At 42.4% G+C, this 18,510-nt stretch overlaps 1 protein-coding gene across 4 annotated transcripts in view; it reads right to left on the reverse strand.

Annotated features, from left to right (window-relative positions):
* LOC110523998 (adhesion G-protein coupled receptor D2) overlaps positions 1–18,510 on the reverse strand; it is a 162,202-nt gene that overhangs the window by 71,901 nt on the left and 71,791 nt on the right. For all 4 annotated transcript variants that reach the window (XM_021603244.2, XM_021603243.2, XM_021603246.2 and 1 more), the window contains 2 exons: positions 7,008–7,061; positions 2,534–2,729 (listed from right to left, as the gene is read on the reverse strand). In XM_021603244.2, the coding sequence (XP_021458919.2) occupies positions 2,534–2,729; positions 7,008–7,061 (250 nt within the window). The remainder of the gene's footprint in view (positions 1–2,533; positions 2,730–7,007; positions 7,062–18,510) is intronic.

Consider the following 18,510-nt stretch of genomic DNA (forward strand, 5'->3'; position numbering starts at 1 on the left):
CAGAGGATACTGCGTGAATCAGGCCTTAATGGTCGAATTGCTGCAAAGAAACCACTATTAAAGGACAACAATAATAAGAAGAGACTTGTTTGGGCCAAGAAACACAAGCAATGGACATTAGACTGGAGGAAATCTGTCCTTTGGTCTGACGAGTCCAAATACGAGATTTTTGTCTCCAACAGCCATGTCTTTGTAGGGTGAACGGATGATCTCTGCATATGTGATTCCCACCGTGAAGTATGGAGGATGAGATGTGATGGTGTGGGGTGCTTTGCTGGTGACACTGTCAGTGATTTATTTAGAATTCAAGGCACACTCAACCAGCATAGCTACCACAGGATTCTGCAGCGATACGCCATCCCATCCAGTTTGCGCTTAGTGGGACTATCATTTGTTTTTCAACAGGACATTGACCCAAAACACTCCTCCAGGCTGGTTACGGGCTATTTGACCAAGGAGAGTGATGGGAGTGCTACATCAGATTACCTGGCCTCCACAATCACCTGACCTCAACCCAATTGAGATGGTTTGGGATGGACCGCAGAGTGAAGGATAAGCAGCCAATAAGTGCTCAGCATATGTGGGAACTCCTTCAAGACTATTGGAAAACAATTCTTCATGAAGCTGGTTGCCAAGAGTCTGCAAAGCTGTCATCAAGGCAAAGGGTGGCTACTTTGAAGAAAATCAAATATCAAATATATTTTGATTTGTTTAATACTTTTTTGGTTACTACATGATTCCATATATGTTATTTCATCGTGTTGATGTCTTCACTATTATTCTACAACGTAGAAAATAGTAAAAATAAAGAAAAACCCTTTTGACTGGTTTTGTATGTAAATTAGATATTTATGTATTTCAGTTTGGTCTGCTCTAATTATGTTTGTAACCAGTTTAAAATAGCAATGAGGCACCTCAGGGGTTTGTGATATATGACCAATATAACACGGCTGGCTAAGGGCTGTGTCCTAGCACTCCGTGTTGCGTCGTGCATAAGAACAGCCCTTAGCCATGGTATATTGGCCATATACCACACCCCCCCCCCCCCCCCCCCCCCCGGCCTTATTGCTTAAATATAACATAGAAATGCCTCATGAGCTTAGTTAGACTCTTTTTCTCTGTCAGAACCCCAAATATGAGCAAATTTTACTCCATTGTGTGTAAACAATGTATAGCTTCAAACCATGGTTAAAACATAATTTTGATCTCCATGGATGGTCAGTCCTTGAACCCATCCCTCACCAGTTTACCAAAAAAGTGTCAGGCTGAGCAGTTGTTTGAATACCAGATTGCAGCTTTAAAGAAATGAGAAGATATAGCAGCTTGACTCTGTATTTGAGTCACTTACTAAGGAGATGCCACCATCCTTTTTTCACTGCTTTGAAACTTTCCTCTGCTGTGTGTGTGTGTCTGTGTTGTGTTTGTGTGTCTATAGGTGTGTGTGCATGTGCGTAAATGCTTTGTGTGTGCACGCGTGCATATGTGATTGCGTGCATGCATGGCTGTGTTGTGTGTTATCATGTGTGTTTTCCTCCCCTTCAATTACATTGACTCCACTCAGTGATACACGGGTCAGGGAACTGCATTAAAGCTGTTCAGTCTGTGCAGTCTGGACAGTGTTTGAGTCCTACAGAGGAGCTATCACGTCTGGGTTCACTCTCTGTGCCAAGCACCGCTCCTCGTTCACAACCTAATGCATCGCAGATTCGCTGTTCAATCAAAGCCAATACACATGTTTCCGCAGTAAGACTAGGATGAGATTGTTCTCGAGGAAGATGGTTTGAATAAATGTGAGGTTGAATTGACATGTTATGTTTGTTGATTAAATGACTCCAAACTCTTGTTGAAACCAAGATCCGGTTTCAGGTTTCGATTGAATAAAGTTCCATATTTCTCAGTCCTAATTACATAGGTTACTCAAAATCCTCTAAGAGGAACTATTATTGGTTTAGAAAAATCAGCAAAGGTTATTTGTTTTATTTTTGTTCCTGAATTTCATGATTGTGATCATGATCAAAGTTGTACAACATTTGAGTAATATTCTTATTTTGTATTTAATTTACAAAAAGGAGGACAAGAGCTCTGTCCTTCTTTTCGTAATTTACTTAGACAGTTGGAAGGTAGGCAGGGTACAGGTTGTAGAGGGGAAGACAGCAAGAAAGTACAGACTGGGGTGAGATTCGTACCCATGCCACTGTGGGCAATATGTCCATGGGAGTCTGCACAACTACAAACTACACTTGGCCACACTCCCACAACAGGGTAATATGTTTTTGAAGTGAAGAATGAGTGTCTAAATATTTTTGGGACAATTTAGATTATTTTTGTGAAAAGCTGGAGCATATTCTTTCAGCTGTCTTTCCCCCCCTTTCATTCAGCTTTCAGACTATGGTACGCAATATACAGCCTGAGATCTTGTTTTCGGAGTGAAATGCAGCATTCAGGATGAGGGTCAGAAAAGGAGGAAGTCATCGATTCACCTCTGTAGGTAGTACTGTCATCGGAACTGTGGGTGAGGGAGCTTGTGGCTCACCTCTGTTGGCGTTCTCCTCCACAGGGCCTGGGGTGTGGGGGTAGGTAAGGTTGGGGAGTGGGCTGGGCTGGCCGGAGCAGGTCTTATCCCCCCCTTCGTCCAGGCTGGGACCTTGGGGGCCCTGGGGGGAGGGCGTGGGGGAGCTGGCGGGCCGGGAGCTGGTCAATGAGCTGGAGGGTCTGGAGCTGGCACAGTTCTGGAGGGGCACAGGGAGAAGAGTAAGGAGTCAAGGACTTACAGTGTGGGAAAAACGTATTTGATCCCCTGCTGATTTTGTAAGTATGCCCACTGACCAATAAATGATCAGTCTATAATTTTAATGGTAGGTTTATTTGAACAGTGAGAGACAGAATAACAACAAAAAAATCCAGAAAAACGCATGTCAAAAATGTTATAAATTGATTTGCATTTGAATGAGGGAAATAAGTATTTGACCCCTCTGCAAAACATGACTTAGTACTTGGTGGCAAAACCCTTGTTGGCAATCACAGAGGTCAGATGTTTCTTGTAGTTGGCCACCAGGTTTGCACACATCTCAGGAGGGATTTTGTCCCACTCCTCTTTGCAGATCTTCTCCAAGTCATTAAAGTTTCGAGGCTGACATTTGGCAACTCGAACCTTCAGCTCCCTCCACAGCTTTTTTATGGGATTAAGGTCTGGAGACTGGCTAGGCCACTCCAAGACCTTAATATGCTTCTTCTTGAGCCGTGTGTTTTGGGTCATTGTCATGCTGGAATACCCATCCACGACCCATTTTCAATGCCCTGGCTGAGGGAAGGAGGTTTTCACCCATGATTTGACGGTACATGGCCCTGTCCATCGACCCTTTAATGCGGTGAAGTTGTCCTGTCCCCTTAGCAGAAAAACACCCTGAAAGCATAATGTTTCCATCTCCATGTTTGACGGTGGGGATGGTGTTCTTGGGGTCATAGGCAGCATTCCTCCTCCTCCAAACACGGTGAGTTGAGTTGATGCCAAAGAGCTCCATTTTGGTCTCATCTGACCACAACACTTCACCCAGTTGTCCTCTGAATCATTAAGATGTTCACTGGCAAACTTCAGACGGGCATGTATATGTACTTTCTTGAGCAGGGGACCTCGCGGGTGCTGCAGGATTTCAGTCCTTCCCTGAGAAGTGTGTTACCAATTGTTTTCTTGGTGACTTTGGTCCCAGCTGCCTTGAGATCATTGACAAGATCCTCCCGTGTAGTTCTGGGCTGATTCCTCACCGTTCTCATGATCATTGCAACTCCACGAGGTGAGATCTTGCATGGAGCCCCAGGCCAAGGGAAATTGACAGTTCTTTTGTGTTTCTTCCATTTGCGAATCGCACCAACTGTTGTCACCTTCTCACCAAGCTGCTTGGCGATGGTCTTGTAGCCCATTCCAGCCTTGTGTAGGTCTACAATCTTGTCCCTGACATCCTTGGAGAGCTCTTTGGTCTTGGCCATGGTGGAGAGTTTGGAATCTGATTGATTGATTGCTTCTGTGGACAGGTGTCTTTTATACAGGTAACAAACTGAGATTAGGATCACTCCCTTTAAGAGTGTGCTCCTAATCTCAGCTCGTTACCTGTAAAAAAGACACCTGGGAGCCAGAAATCTTTCTGATTGAGAGGGGGTCAAATACTTATTTCCCTCATTAAAATGCAAATCAATTTATTACATTTTTGACATGCGTTTTTATGGATTTTTTTGTTGTTATTCTGTCTCTCACTGTTCAAATAAACCTACCATTAAAATTATAGACTGATCATTTCTTTGTCAGTGGGCAAACGTACAAAATCAGCAGGGGATCAAATAATTTCCCCCCTCACTGTAATGATTGACTGAGGAAGAATAAAAACTGTAAACAAAAATAATACTTATATTTTAAGCAAAAAAAGAACAAAATGTGTGCTGAAAATAAATAGAATAAATGTATTAACAAAAAAATGTAGGAAAAAAATTATATTCAAGGGTAATAATATTTCATCCTTTTGAAAGCATTCAGTTGATCAAATATCTTGTTTTCGGGCTCGATTCTTCTCATTGAGTGCACAAGTTTTCCCCGCTCAGTTTCTTCTTTGTTCTCGTTTGGGGTTTTGATTTGGAGGCGCGCTTAGAGGAGGGGAGTGCCGCCAACAGACAAAAGGTCTATGGGCTTTAGAATGGAAAGCTGTCCTAGCCGACAACCTGACATTACTTCCTCCTTCTGCTCCTTGTAATTCATTGGCAGATTCTCCTACTGACCTGGATGGAAACCTTACAAACTATAAACAAACCCATTTAAGAAAGAAGACCATGTGCAGACCAGTTGACCACCCAGTTAAAATGGTGAAATCCCTCCATGGCATTGTGCATGCAATCAAAGTGTTTTGTGGCAAGTGCACTCTCTATCCATCTCTATGGGCGACACATTTCACAATTTGAACACATTTAAAACAGGGAATCTCTCTAAGAGACCAAAATAAACTCCAATCATTGAATCCCATTTGTTTGCACAGCTATTAAACAGACTTCAGAGAGCACCAGGGCACTTCCATGGGCTCGGCCTCTTGTATTACATATGTCTGTCATGAAGGAATGCCTAGCATCACAGATCTCTGAACAAACTCTCAAAGTTATGCCTGCCGCTCCCTTTACAACCCCTACTCAATGTAGATCTCCAGGAAACACACACGCACCCACACTGTTCGCCCCCGGCTTCCTATATCTTGTCAAAACTTGAATTAAGAAGACTTATTTTTTTACTAATCCACTTCCAATATCGATATTTCAGTGCTGTCAAAGCCACGGAACTCCAAGTATTGAAAAGGGGTTGTTTTTTATTTGGGTGGTGCAACTGACAGCTTTATTTCACAAAGCAATCTGGCAGTGTGTGTACAAGTGTGGGGTCATGAGGGTCACCAGGCAGTTGGTATCAAGCAGGCAGGCAACATTGGTCTAGAGCTTGTGTATAAATTAACTTGAAGGGGGGACTCCCGGAGGTCTAAAAGGGCTGTTTGCACAACCTACTGCATTTTGGGGCTGCTGAACAGCGGTCAATAGGATTATTAAATTAACAATGACAGAATGTCATTAGATGTAATGATTGGGGGTCATTTTTTGCTTCGCTGCACTATACCTATGCTGACATGAATGCGGCGCCGGATCATTTAAGAGATGTGAACAACAACGCTGCGCTGTGTATCCTCTTTTTTTATTTTTTTATTTCAATATTTGCTTTGATGTGCATTCTGAGAAATCTATGGACTAATGGCCATTTAGAAAACAGAGCTGAAACGAACAGCGTGCTTCATTCCAGTATATCTGGTTATGCGTCACACAATCATTTTACATCAACCTTATGAAACATTCATAAAAATACTTTTAGATAAAACTATTTTGTATGTCTCATTTATCTTCTGAAGTACCATATGCAGTAACGGTATGCTGCAAAGAACTGTATTCGTACCTTCCACCAGAGACGATACTGAATCCTATATTTTACAACTGGGGAGATATAGGGCATGTTCGGTCATCTAGAGCCAAATGTCTCCCATCTCCAGACAGACAGGTAGATACTGTATTTCAGCGGGATTTATGGGGCAAAATAGCATTAGCTAAAAAACATCCGCTGCATGGGCAAACTGGATGGCGGACTTTGAGATTGGAAAATTGCCAGAGAGCACTAAAAGGAGCACCCCCACACTGATAATACAGCTGCACGGTATATCAGCTACCCTGGGGTGTGTTTGCCCCCCCCCCTCCCGAGCCATTTTTTTTTTTTACTAGTCACAATCTTCACAGTGTCAGGAACTGTAACGGGGTCAAAAAGGAAGAAGGGGCGATATTCTAAAATCAATCTGCCTTTAAAAATGGTCTGATTCCCTTCTCAATTACCTGATGGTTGAAGGGTGGGGGGACTGGACTGGGGAACAAACTGCTCTGAGCCATAAAGCGTGACAACCCGGGAGAGGAGTTAATGTGATCACTCATAAGGGACGAGTTGCAGAAGGGGGTAGAGGAGAGGGGACAGTTGTTGTGTGTGAAGGGGGGTGGGGGGCTTTGGTTGGTGTGTGTATGTGTGGAGGGGGGCTATTAACTAGTTTTAAAGCGCTTTGCCGGAGCTAAGTGATTGCAGGGAGCAGGAGGGAACAGTATAAATAGTGGCCTGACACTTTAATGTCAGGGGACAGCTCGTCCAGGATTAGAAACTTGTAACCCCGGTGGTGCGGGTGACATTGGTCGGGATGAAGGTGCTGGGCCGGCGTGCGGCATAGGGGCTATTACAGAGGTGCGTGTTTGATGTATAAGGGCTTCTAACATGGGGCTTTCTGCCAGCGGTACAAAAAGCATTGCTCAGCGGCTACTTCTCACTGACATTGCAGCATTGATGTGGAAAAGAACATGGTGTGTGTACTATGGTGAACTATGTATGAACTATGTGGTGAACTATGTGAATCTGTACACACACACACACACACACGTAAAAGGGATGCTAGGTTACATACTGAAAAACGTAGCGCTTTTCTTCTCTCCTTGATCCTTTTAACTGTGCTCCGAACCTGCAGCAAAGAGAGATACAAGAAAGAGCGAGAGAGAGAGAGAGAGCGCGAGAGAGGGAGACAGGGCAATAAGAGAGTTTGACACAGAACATACCATGCTGTATTTGTATTTATTAAGGATCCCCATTAGCTGCTGCTTTGGCAGCACCTACTCTTCCTGGGGTACAGGAACATTAAGGCAGTTATATACCATTTAAAATATTACATTACATAACACTTTTCACAACACATATAGGTGTTCTCTCAGGCCACTACTCTACAATCAAATATCTACAATACAAATTCCATGTGTACGAGTGCGTGTCTTATCATGTGTGTGTGTCTCTTCACAGTCCCTACTGTTCCATAAGGTGTATTTTTGTCAGTTTTTTTCCCAAATCTGATTCTACTGCTTGCATCAGTTACCTGATGTGGAATAGAGTTCCATGTAGCCATGGCTCTATGTAGTACTGTACGTCTCCCATAGTCTGTTCTTGACTTGGGGACAATACAACACTTACAAAAACAAAACAAAAAATCATTCAAAGGCATCCCCCTGCATCTGGAAGCAAATTCAAAATAAAGAACAAAGTGGAGAGAGAGAGAGAGAGAGAGAGAGAGAGAGCGAGAGCGAGACAGAGAGAGAAACACACAAAGCACGCAGCACATTTTTTTAGGCCGATGAGCAGCACCGGAGAGGGGAAAACAGAAATGTTCCAGTTTGTCAGGGGTAATGGAACCTGAAAGTGACACATAGCGCCAGCAAACTAAGGAGACTACTTTAAGCTATCATCTGTCACATGGCAAGGGGAACCAACAAATGGAGCTATAGGAGGGAAAGGGTTGCACTAGCAGAACAGATTACATTTGCAGTGTGGAACAGTATCCAATAGTGCTGTTTGTTGCACACATAGATTACATCTCTTTTTTTGGTGGTTAAAGGTTTTGGGCAGGGTATATTTACAGTATGAATGCATATTACATTGTAGGCTATTTTTTGTATATATATTTATTGTTTCAGTAGAATTTGGTTTACATGAAAATGGAGCTACTAAAGTAACAATAGCAAGGCAAGGATTCACTTGAAAGTCATCAACTGAATTACTGATAGATATTTCCCTAAAGCTGGCTATTAACATTACTAGAATGTGTTTAAGGTTTCCAATGGAATGCTTTAAAATGACATTTTTTATTCATAATATATTTTGTGCGATTCATTTCATCATACCTCTTCCTACAAATTGGCTACATTTAAAACTGTTTTATGACTTTATGTTAAGCCTGCAGGAGTAATGCATCCCAATGCTGTTATTATGCATCGTAAGACTTAGCATAAGCATGTATGACCCCTTATGTCTCGTTATCAACTTGACTAAAACTATTTTGAGTCAGGTCCTACATGGAGAGACAATCAAATATCATAAGCCTTACAATACATTTTAAAGGCTCATGCATGCTTATAACAACAACAAAAGACACAAGTTCAGGCTTTACTGATCTGTATTCTATCGATCCTGTTTACTACTGTCACTGTGAAGCATTTCCGTCCAATGACGTTTTCTTCAATGAGGCTGGTAGCTGTCACCATACACTGTAAATTTGTAACGGGCTCCGGCGCACTCAGGGGCAGCCCGCTCCATTAGTGAATATGCATTATTTCTTATGGCTTCATTAGGCTGCGGCATGTCATAATTTATGACGCTACACTGAAATACACACACTAAAAATAGTGTGTGTGTGTCTGTCTATGTGTGTGTGGCAGGGGGATGTTTTGCATACACACAATCGCTGAGCGGGCCCATAATGAAGAGAGCAGAAGGCTCCTGACAGGCAGAATCAACAGAGCAGTGTCATATTCCACACCCCTATTAATCCTGACGGGATGAGGAGCGGCGAGCGTTTGAGATGAGTTTAGATAATGTTTACACAGCGATATTCAGGGGGAATCCTTTTGTTTTTGTTCATATCAAAGCTGGGGAAATTACGTGATATTGACCTGCCGAGCATTTGAAATGCGTTTGAGATGCGTTTAGATAATGTTTACCAACCGCTGTTAAAGGGGAAATCCAGGTTATTTCGATAGCATAAAAGAAAAGGCGAGAGGCAATTAAGTGACATTGACTTAACTAATAATTTGACAATGAAGGGAAGGGCATTGTTTTAGACGATTGTTATGCGGTTAAGGATTTCTGTTGCCTGAAGATTTTGCAGGGATGTAACCGCGAGTCTCCGTTGTAAATGGGAGAAAAACTATTAGCACATGAAAGACGTGCATGTACACACACCTGCCGACATCCTTAGAGTTGATTGAAATGAAAAGTAATCAAAGAGGAGGATGAAGAGCTGACCAAGGAGAAAAAGTGAATTGGGATAAATGATGTAATCATTCAATCAAGTAATTTAATATATGTTGCAATGGAGTGTAATATCAGTGGGTATGATATATGTAACATTGTGTTTTCCTAATTATGAAACCTGCAAACAACAAGAGTATTTTCCAGCTTTGCATTAAAATGCACAGTACATTTTAGAAAATTTTGGTAACTTTCAATAAATTAGAATTTGATTGAATCTTTTCAACTTTCATTGCAATCTATTCATTGCAATCTGTGTAACATGTAACTCTAATTGACAATAAAACGCACACTACTCATTGATGTAATTGTTCATATTGATATTTAGATTTAAGGGACCATTTGAATCAAATAACATAGAACAAATACATACGATCTATCACTGTTCTCAAAGAATAATGCTGAGTAACACTTTATAATAAATAGTTAATTACTGAACATGATTCAATTGTGTTACCTACTCCTATACAGTGATATAAGAAGGTTCAATATAATCCACTGGTGTGTACACGCATAGAGATCCCACACATATCCCTGATTCTATATGTAATTCTTTGCCAACACCAATGTTGCGAAAAGAAAATGAACGTAACAAGACCAATGGACCGCAGGTCCCAACCTATTAAAATGAATAAATAAATTACAATATCCATCCAGGCCTTTGCCACATGGGAAATTTGTGTGACTGGACGTTCTCAAATAGTATTTGAGTGCCCCTGATCTAAGGGGATACCATCTGGCAACTCTCCACTTATCGGAAGAAGAGAAGATGAATGTCAACACCTACAACAGTCAAATTCATACACGTGCTCTCTCCTCTTTATGTCTTCCTCTCTCATTGTACTTGTTTGAACAAAGGGCGCTCAACTTGTACTGCACTGACTCAGATGACTGATGATTGTCTAAAAGACATGATGATAAGATGATAGTTGGATCTAATTTGTTATTGAAAAAAAATCACTTGTTATGGCTTGACATCACCTGCCATCAAATGGTTGGAGAGTTACTTATCCAATAGAACTCAGGAGAGTATTTTTCAATGGAAGCTTCTCTAAAATCAGATAAGCTCAAATGACTACGTATGCTGATCATTGCACACTCCACACATCAGCACCTACAGAGAGTGAGCTCACTGAGACTCTTAGCAAGGAGTTAAATACATCTAAAACCAAAGACATTGTATTTGGTTCAGAGCATTAACTTCGACCTAAGCCTCAACTGGAGTTGTGCATAAAGGATGTGACCATTGAACAAGTTGAAGAAGCTGAACTCGTCGCAGTAACATTTGATGGTCAGTTTGACAAAGTCATACTCACAAAGTTGTTGTGGAGATGGGGAGAGGTGCAGTATGTCTGTTATAAAAAGATGTCCTGCGTTTTTGACAGAAAGATCCACTGTACTAGTTGATCAGGCTTTGATCTTCTCCCATCTTGATTACTGTCCGGTAATATGGTCAGGTGCAGAAAGGCCTTGCCATTAACTGTATGCAGGGAACTAACATCAACAACATGCATGGTAGTCTTTCCTTGTTGAGGGTTGAGGAGAAAATGTTAAGAAACATTTGTGCTTTGCACACCTGGATTGTACAATATTTGGACATAAAAACAATATTCAAGCTTGGTCAAGTTGGTTGTTAACATTTTAAAGCCTTGCCATAGATTTTCAAGCCAATTGAAATCAAAACTGTAACTAGGCCAATCAGGAAAATTCAATTTATTTTTGGTAAGCAATATTTGGCCTTGTGTTTAGGTTATTGTCCTGCTGAAAGGTGAATATACAGTGCCTTGCGAAAGTATTCGGCCCCCTTGAACTTTGCGACCTTTTGCCACATTTCAGGCTTCAAACATAAAGATATAAAACTGTATTTTTTTGTGAAGAATCAACAAGTGGGACACAATCATGAAGTGGAACAACATTTATTGGATATTTCAAACTTTTTTAACAAATCAAAAACTGAAAAATTGGGCGTGCAAAATTATTCAGCCCCTTTACTTTCAGTGCAGCAAACTCTCTCCAGAAGTTCAGTGAGGATCTCTGAATGATCCAATGTTGACCTAAATGACTAATGATGATAAATACAATCCACCTGTGTGTAATCAAGTCTCTGTATGAATGCACCTGCACTGTGATAGTCTCAGAGTTCCGTTAAAAGCGCAGAGAGCATCATGAAGAACAAGGAACACACCAGGCAGGTCTGAGATACTGTTGTGAAGAAGTTTAAAGCCGGATTTGGATACAAAAAGATTTCCCCAAGCTTTAAACATCCCAAGGAGCACTGTGCAAGCGATGATATTGAAATGGAAGGAGTACCAGACCACTGCAAATCTACCAAGACCTGGCCGTCCCTCTAAACTTTCAGCTCATACAAGGAGAAGACTGATCAGAGATGCAGCCAAGAGGCCCATGATCACTCTGGATGAACTGCAGAGATCTACAGCTGAGGTGGGAGACTCTGTCCATAGGACAACAATCAGTCGTATATTGCACAAATCTGGCCTTTATGGAAGAGTGGCAAGAAGAAAGCCATTTCTTAAAGATATCCATAAAAACTGTTGTTTAAAGTTTGCCACAAGCCACCTGGGAGACACACCAAACATGTGGAAGAAGGTGCTCTGGTCAGATGAAACCAAAATTGAACTTTTTGGCAACAATGCAAAACGTTATGTTTGGCGTAAAAGCAACACAGCTGAACACACCATCCCCACTGTCAAACATGGTGGTGGCAGCATCATGGTTTGGGCCTGATTTTCTTCAGCAGGGACAGGGAAGATGGTTAAAATTGATGGGAAGATGGATGGAGCCAAATACAGGACCATTCTGGAAGAAAACCTGATGGAGTCTGCAAAAGACCTGAGACTGGGACGGAGATTTGTCTTCCAACAAGACAATGATCCAAAACATAAAGCAACATCTACAATGGAATGGTTCAAAAATAAACATATCCAGGTGTTAGAATGGCCAAGTCAATGTCCAGACCTGAATAAAATCGAGAATCTGTGGAAAGAACTGAAAACTGCTGTTCACAAATGTTCTCCATCCAACCTGACTGAGCTCGAGCTGTTTTGCAAGGAGGAATGGGAAAAAAATTCAGTCTCTCGATGTGCAAAACTGATAGAGACATACCCCAAGCGACTTACAGCTGTAATCGCAGCAAAAGGTGGCGCTACAAAGTATTAACTTAAGGGGGCTGAATAATTTTGCACGCCCAATTTTTCAGTTTTTGATTTGTTAAAAAAGTTTGAAATATCCAATAAATGTAGTTCCACTTCATGATTGTGTCCCACTTGTTGTTGATTCTTCACATAAAAATACAGTTTTATATCTTTATGTTTGAAGCCTGAAATGTGGCAAAAGGTCCAAATACTTTCGCAAGGCACTGTATCTCCCAGTGTCTGTTGAAAAGAAGACTAAACCAGGTTTTCCTGCCTGTGGCTCCTTTCTTTTTTGTTGTTGAATTTTTACCCCTTTTTCTCCCCAATTTCGTGGTATCCAATTGTTTTAGTAGCTACTATCTTGTCTCATCGCTACAACTCCCTTACGGGCTCGGGAGAGACGAAGGTTGAAAGTCATGCGTCCTCCGACACACAACCCAACCAAGCCGCACTGCTTCTTAACACAGCGCCATCCAACCCGGAAGCCAGCCGCGCCATTGTGTCGGAGGAAACACCGTGCACCTGGCAACCTTGGTTAGCGCGCACTGCGCCCGGCCCGTCATAGGAGTTGCTGGTGCGCAATGAGACAAGGATTTCCCTACCGGCCAAACCCTCCCTAACCTGGACGACGCTAGGCCAATTGTGGGTCGCCCCACGGACCTCACGGTCGCGGCCGGTTACGACAGAGCCTGGGCGCGAACCCAGATTCTCTGGTGGCACAGCTGGCGCTGCAGTACAGCGTCCTTAACCCGGGAGGACCGTTCCATTTCTTTTTATCCTAAAAAAACTCCATAGTCCTCGCCAATGACAAGCATACCCATAACATGATACAGCCACCAACATGCTTGAAAATATGAAGAGTGGTATTCAGTGATGAGTTGTGTTGGATTTGCCCCAAACATAAACACTTTGTATTCAGGACATAAAGGTAATTTCTTTGCCACATTTATTTGCACTTTAACTTTAGTGCCTTATTGCAAACAGGATGCATGTTTTGCAATATTTTGTATTCTGTATAGGCTTCCTTCTTTTCACTCTGTCAATTAGGTTATTATTGTGGAGTAACTATAATGTTGTTGATCCATCCTAAATATTCTCCTATCACAGCCATTAAACTCTGTAGCTGTTTTAAAGTCACCATTGGCCTCATGGCGAAATCCCTGAGCGGTTTCCTTCCTTTCCGGCAAGTTAGGAAGGATGCCTGTATCTTTGCAGTGTCCGGGTGTATTGCTACAGTACACCATCCAAAGTGTAATTACACTGTAATAACTTCACCATGCTCAAAAGGATATTCAATGTCAGCCTTTATTTATTTTTACCCATCTACAAATAGGTGCCCTTCTTTGTGAGGCATTAAAAAACCTCCCTGGTCTTTGTGGTTGAAATTCACTACTCGACTGAGAGACCTTACAGATAATTGTATGTGTGGGGTACAGAGATGAGGTAGTCATTCAAAAATCATGGTTAACACTATTATTGCACACAGAGTGAGTCCATGCAACTTTCATGTGACTTGTTAAGCAAACGTTTACTCCTGAACTTATTCAGGCATGCCATAACAAAGGGGTTGAATACCTATTGACTGAAGACATTTCAGCTTTGCATTTTAATTCATTTGTAAAGAATTCTATAAACATAATTCCACATTGACCTTATGGGGTATTGTGTGCAGACCAGTGACACCAATCACAATGTAATACATTTTAAATTCAGGCTGTAACACAACAAAACATGGAAAAAGCCAGGTGGTGTGAATACTTTCTGAAAGCACTGTACATACCCCACCAGACACCACACTATGGATTTCTTCACGGTGCATAAACCAAAGACAGATTGAATGGATCGCTCAGTTATGTATAGAGCCATGTCATCATGGAATTCTCTGCCACCAGAGGTTACACTCAGGTAAAAAGCAAGTTTAGCTTTAAAAAACAGATTTTTAAAAAAAATGGTTGCATCACAGCACCTCTTCTCTTTCTAAAGATCTAATTTAACTGTACTGTATATAAGAATATGAATATGTGAATAGTGTGTAAATAGTATTTTTGTTGTCCCTTATAATATGTTACGTTGTTCTTGTCTATTACTGTTCTGTACTTCGTCATGTATTTGTACGTTTTATGTGGACCCCAGGAAGAGTAGCTGCTGCATGTGCAGTAGCTAAGTGGGATCCTAATAAACAAAACTTTCTCTCTCTGTTTTGTCACATATGCGATAATTTTTCCAAAGGGAGGTCATTGGATGTTACCTTCCCTGGTGATCTGGACTGGTTTGCTTAAATGAGAGAAGACAGAACAGAACGTCTCACTCTGGCCTCTCCTTTCCGCTCCTTAATGATCTGATTTACCCCTAGTCAGACACACACACACACACACAAACTTTGATCGTTCTATTCAGCTTTTTGCATTTTTTTTTTATTAGACACAAATTTCCTTTGGGTGTCAGAGGGCGAAACGTGAAGCTGCCAGTGTTTTCTGTCACACCTTTAAGCAGCGTCAAAAAAGCACAAAAAAAGGCCAGAGCGCGAGAAAAGCAAAAAAGAAAAGAGGGAGATAAAAAAAAAAAGGGAAGATTATTACGTTTAGTATTTACAAAACCCCTTTTGAAAAGCAGAACGTGTAAATGGGTTGCTCACAAATTGTGAAGACCCAGAGGTCAAGGAGAACTTGAAGTAAGAAAATTGATTCCTGCACACTAAAAAAGCCACTTAAGCAAGAATGTGACAATGATTTATTTTACAATGTGGGGGGTCAGGCCAATGCGTCTGCTATGTCAATGCAGTGCTATGACTCAGGGACACCTCTTCACACCTCTCTGTAGAGCAGAATGATAAAAAAAAATAAGGGAGGAGAGGTGTCCTGACTCTTGCAGTCACGTACTGCGTGGACTCCTGTGATGGAGGGAGGGGGGCGGAAAGACGGGGATGGAGAGGGGGGTGATGGAGAGGAAGAGGGGACATTGTACTGTGCCCCAGTGACAATGACCTTGCCCACTAAGTCATAGCATCAGAAGATTATATTTTTTATGCATCCTTGCTGCATTGATAGAAGTCACCCAGTTCTAAGGTATGTGTGTGTGTATATATATATATATATATATATATATATATATATATATATATATATATATATATATATATATATATATATATATATATATATACACAGTACCAGTCAAAAGTTTGGACACCTACTCATTCAAGGGTTTTTCTTTATTTTTACTATTTTCTACATTGTAGAATAATATTGAAGACATCAAAACTATGAAATAACATATATGGAATCATGTAGTAACCAAAAGTAGCCACCCTTTGCCTTGATGACAGCTTTGCACACGCTTGGCATTCTCTCAACCAGCTTCACCTGGAATGCTTTCCCAACAGTCTTGAAGGAGTTCCCACATATGCTGAGCACTTGTTGGCTGCTTTTCCTTCACTCTGCGGTCCAACTCATCCCAAACAATCTCAATTGGGTTGAGATCGGGTGATTGTGGAGGCCTATGTCATCTGATGAAGCACCCCATCACCCTCCTTCTAAGTCAAATAGTCCTTACACAGCTTGGAGGTGTATTGGGTCATTGTCCTGTTGAAAAACAAAGGATAGTCGTACTAAGCGCAAACCAGATGGGATGGCATATAGTTGCAGATATGCGGTGTCTTTTGAATTCTAAATAAATCACAGCCAGTGTCACCAGCAAATCACCCCCACACTTCCTCCTCCGTGCTTCACGGTGGGAACTACACATACAGAAATCATCTGTTCACCTACTCCACATCTCACAAAGACACGGCGGTTGGAACCAAAAACACATATTTGGACCAAAGGATTTGACCAAAGGACAGATTCCTACCGGTCTTAATGTCCATTCCTCGTGTTTCTTGGCCCAAATAAGTATTTTCTTGCTTGGGCCAAGAATGATAAAATAAAATAACGTATTTTCTTCTTATTGGTGTCCTTTAGTAGTGGTTTCTTTGCATCAATTTGACCATGAAGGCCTGATTCACACAATCTCCTCTGAACAGTTGATGTTGAGATGTGTCTGTTACTTGAACTCTGAAGCATTTATTTGGGATGTAATTTCTGAGGCTGGTAACTCTAATGAACTTATCCTCTGCACCAGAGGTAACTCTGGGTCTTCCTTTCCTGTGGCAGTCCTCATGAGAGCCAGTTTCATCATAGTGCTTGATGATTTTTGCGACTGCACTTGAAAACACTTTCAAAGTTCTTGAAATGTTCCGCATTGACTGACCTTCATGTCCTAAAGTAATGATGGACTGTTGTTTCTCTTTGCTTATTTGAGCTGTTCTTGACATAATATGGACTTGGTCTTTTACCAAATAGGGCTGTGTACCATCCCTACCTTGTCACAACACAACTGATTGGCTCAAATGCATTAAGAAGGAAAGTAATTCCACAAATTAACTTTAAAGAAGGCACACCTGTTAATTTAAATGCATTCCAGGTGACTATCTCATGAAGCTGGTTAAGAGAATGCCAAGAGTGCAAAGCTGTCATCGAGGCAAAGGGTGGCTACTTTGAAGAATCTCAAATTTAAATATATTTGGATTTGTTTAACACTTTTTTTTGTTACTACATGATTCAATATGTGTTCTTTCATAGTTATGTCTTCACTATTATTCTACAATGGAAAAATAAAGAAAACCCTGCAATGAGTAGGTGTCTCCAAACTTTTGACTGGTACTGTATGTATATATATGTGTATGAATGTATGTACTGTGGCGTACAGCAGGTCAGCCACCAGGGGGAGACTCGTTGAGGCCTGGTGGCAGACGGAGTCTACATCACGAGGCGATGGCTCCCTCTGCTGGACATGCCAGGTCTCCCTGGTCTGCCACAAGTGGTGGAGAATGCAGGCATTCTGATAACGTGGTCAGATCAGGGTTGATGTTTACACAGCATCAGCATGGACGAGTTGATAGCTCAGTTCGTCCGGGCCCAACAAGCACAACAGGCAGTTCAGGAACAAACGCTGGAGAAACAGCGACTACAAAACGTCCACCTCGTTGAGGAAATCAGGAAGCTGCAAGGAGGAGCGTCTCCTTAATCACATCCCAACCAGTTTTTAATCAAACTAACGGAAGACGATGACATCGAAACATACGTTTGAACAGACAGCACTACGGGAAGGATGGCCAAGGCCGAAGTGGGCAAGTCTGCTGGCCCCGTTCCTCTCTGGGAATGCCCAAAAGGTGTATTGGGACCTGAACAACGAACAACGAACTACAACGGACTCAAACTGGAGATACTCAGCCTCTACGGGTACAGCCTGGCCCATCGGGCTCAACTGTTCCACGACTGGAGGTTCGTACCCAACGCATCCCCCCGAGCCCAGATGAGCGACCTACTGCACATCACCAGGGCATGGCTCCTACCCGACGTATCCACCCTCTCTATCCTCGACAAAGTGGTCCCGGGTCGCTTCTTATGGGTGCTTCCCCATGATATGAAGAGGGCAGCGAGTCTATGCGCGCTCCAGACCTTGGAGGGCCTCCTGGAAGCAGTGGAGACTTATCAGAACACTCAAGCCCTGCTGAGCGGGAGCCAGGCCGAGTCGGCGACCCGTTTGAGGGGACGGGAGGACAGCCCCACCGCTGTGTACCCCGAACCGACAGTCGGCAGGTCCAAAGGACCGCTAACCCGTGGAGAGACGGCTGGGGTAGGGCTGATCCGCCACCGACGACCCCAGGTAGATGGAGACCAAAGGAGGTGTTTTGAGTGTGGCACCTGGGGGCACTTTGCCTGGAATTGCCAGGCTCGAGAGGAGTCAATGCCATCAGTAAGCCCCGGAGACGAGGTGGGTCACGCCGTGAACTATGTCACCTCCTGCACCACGAATCAACAGCACCCATGGTCCCGGTGAAGGTTGACGGAAACGACATGGAAGCTCTATTACACTCCGGAAGTATGGTTACACTCGTAACCACGAGCCTGCTGAACCAGGAGA

The sequence above is a fragment of the Oncorhynchus mykiss genome, chromosome 5 (genome assembly GCF_013265735.2).
Source record: "Oncorhynchus mykiss isolate Arlee chromosome 5, USDA_OmykA_1.1, whole genome shotgun sequence".
NCBI classification, from domain to species: domain Eukaryota; kingdom Metazoa; phylum Chordata; class Actinopteri; order Salmoniformes; family Salmonidae; genus Oncorhynchus; species Oncorhynchus mykiss.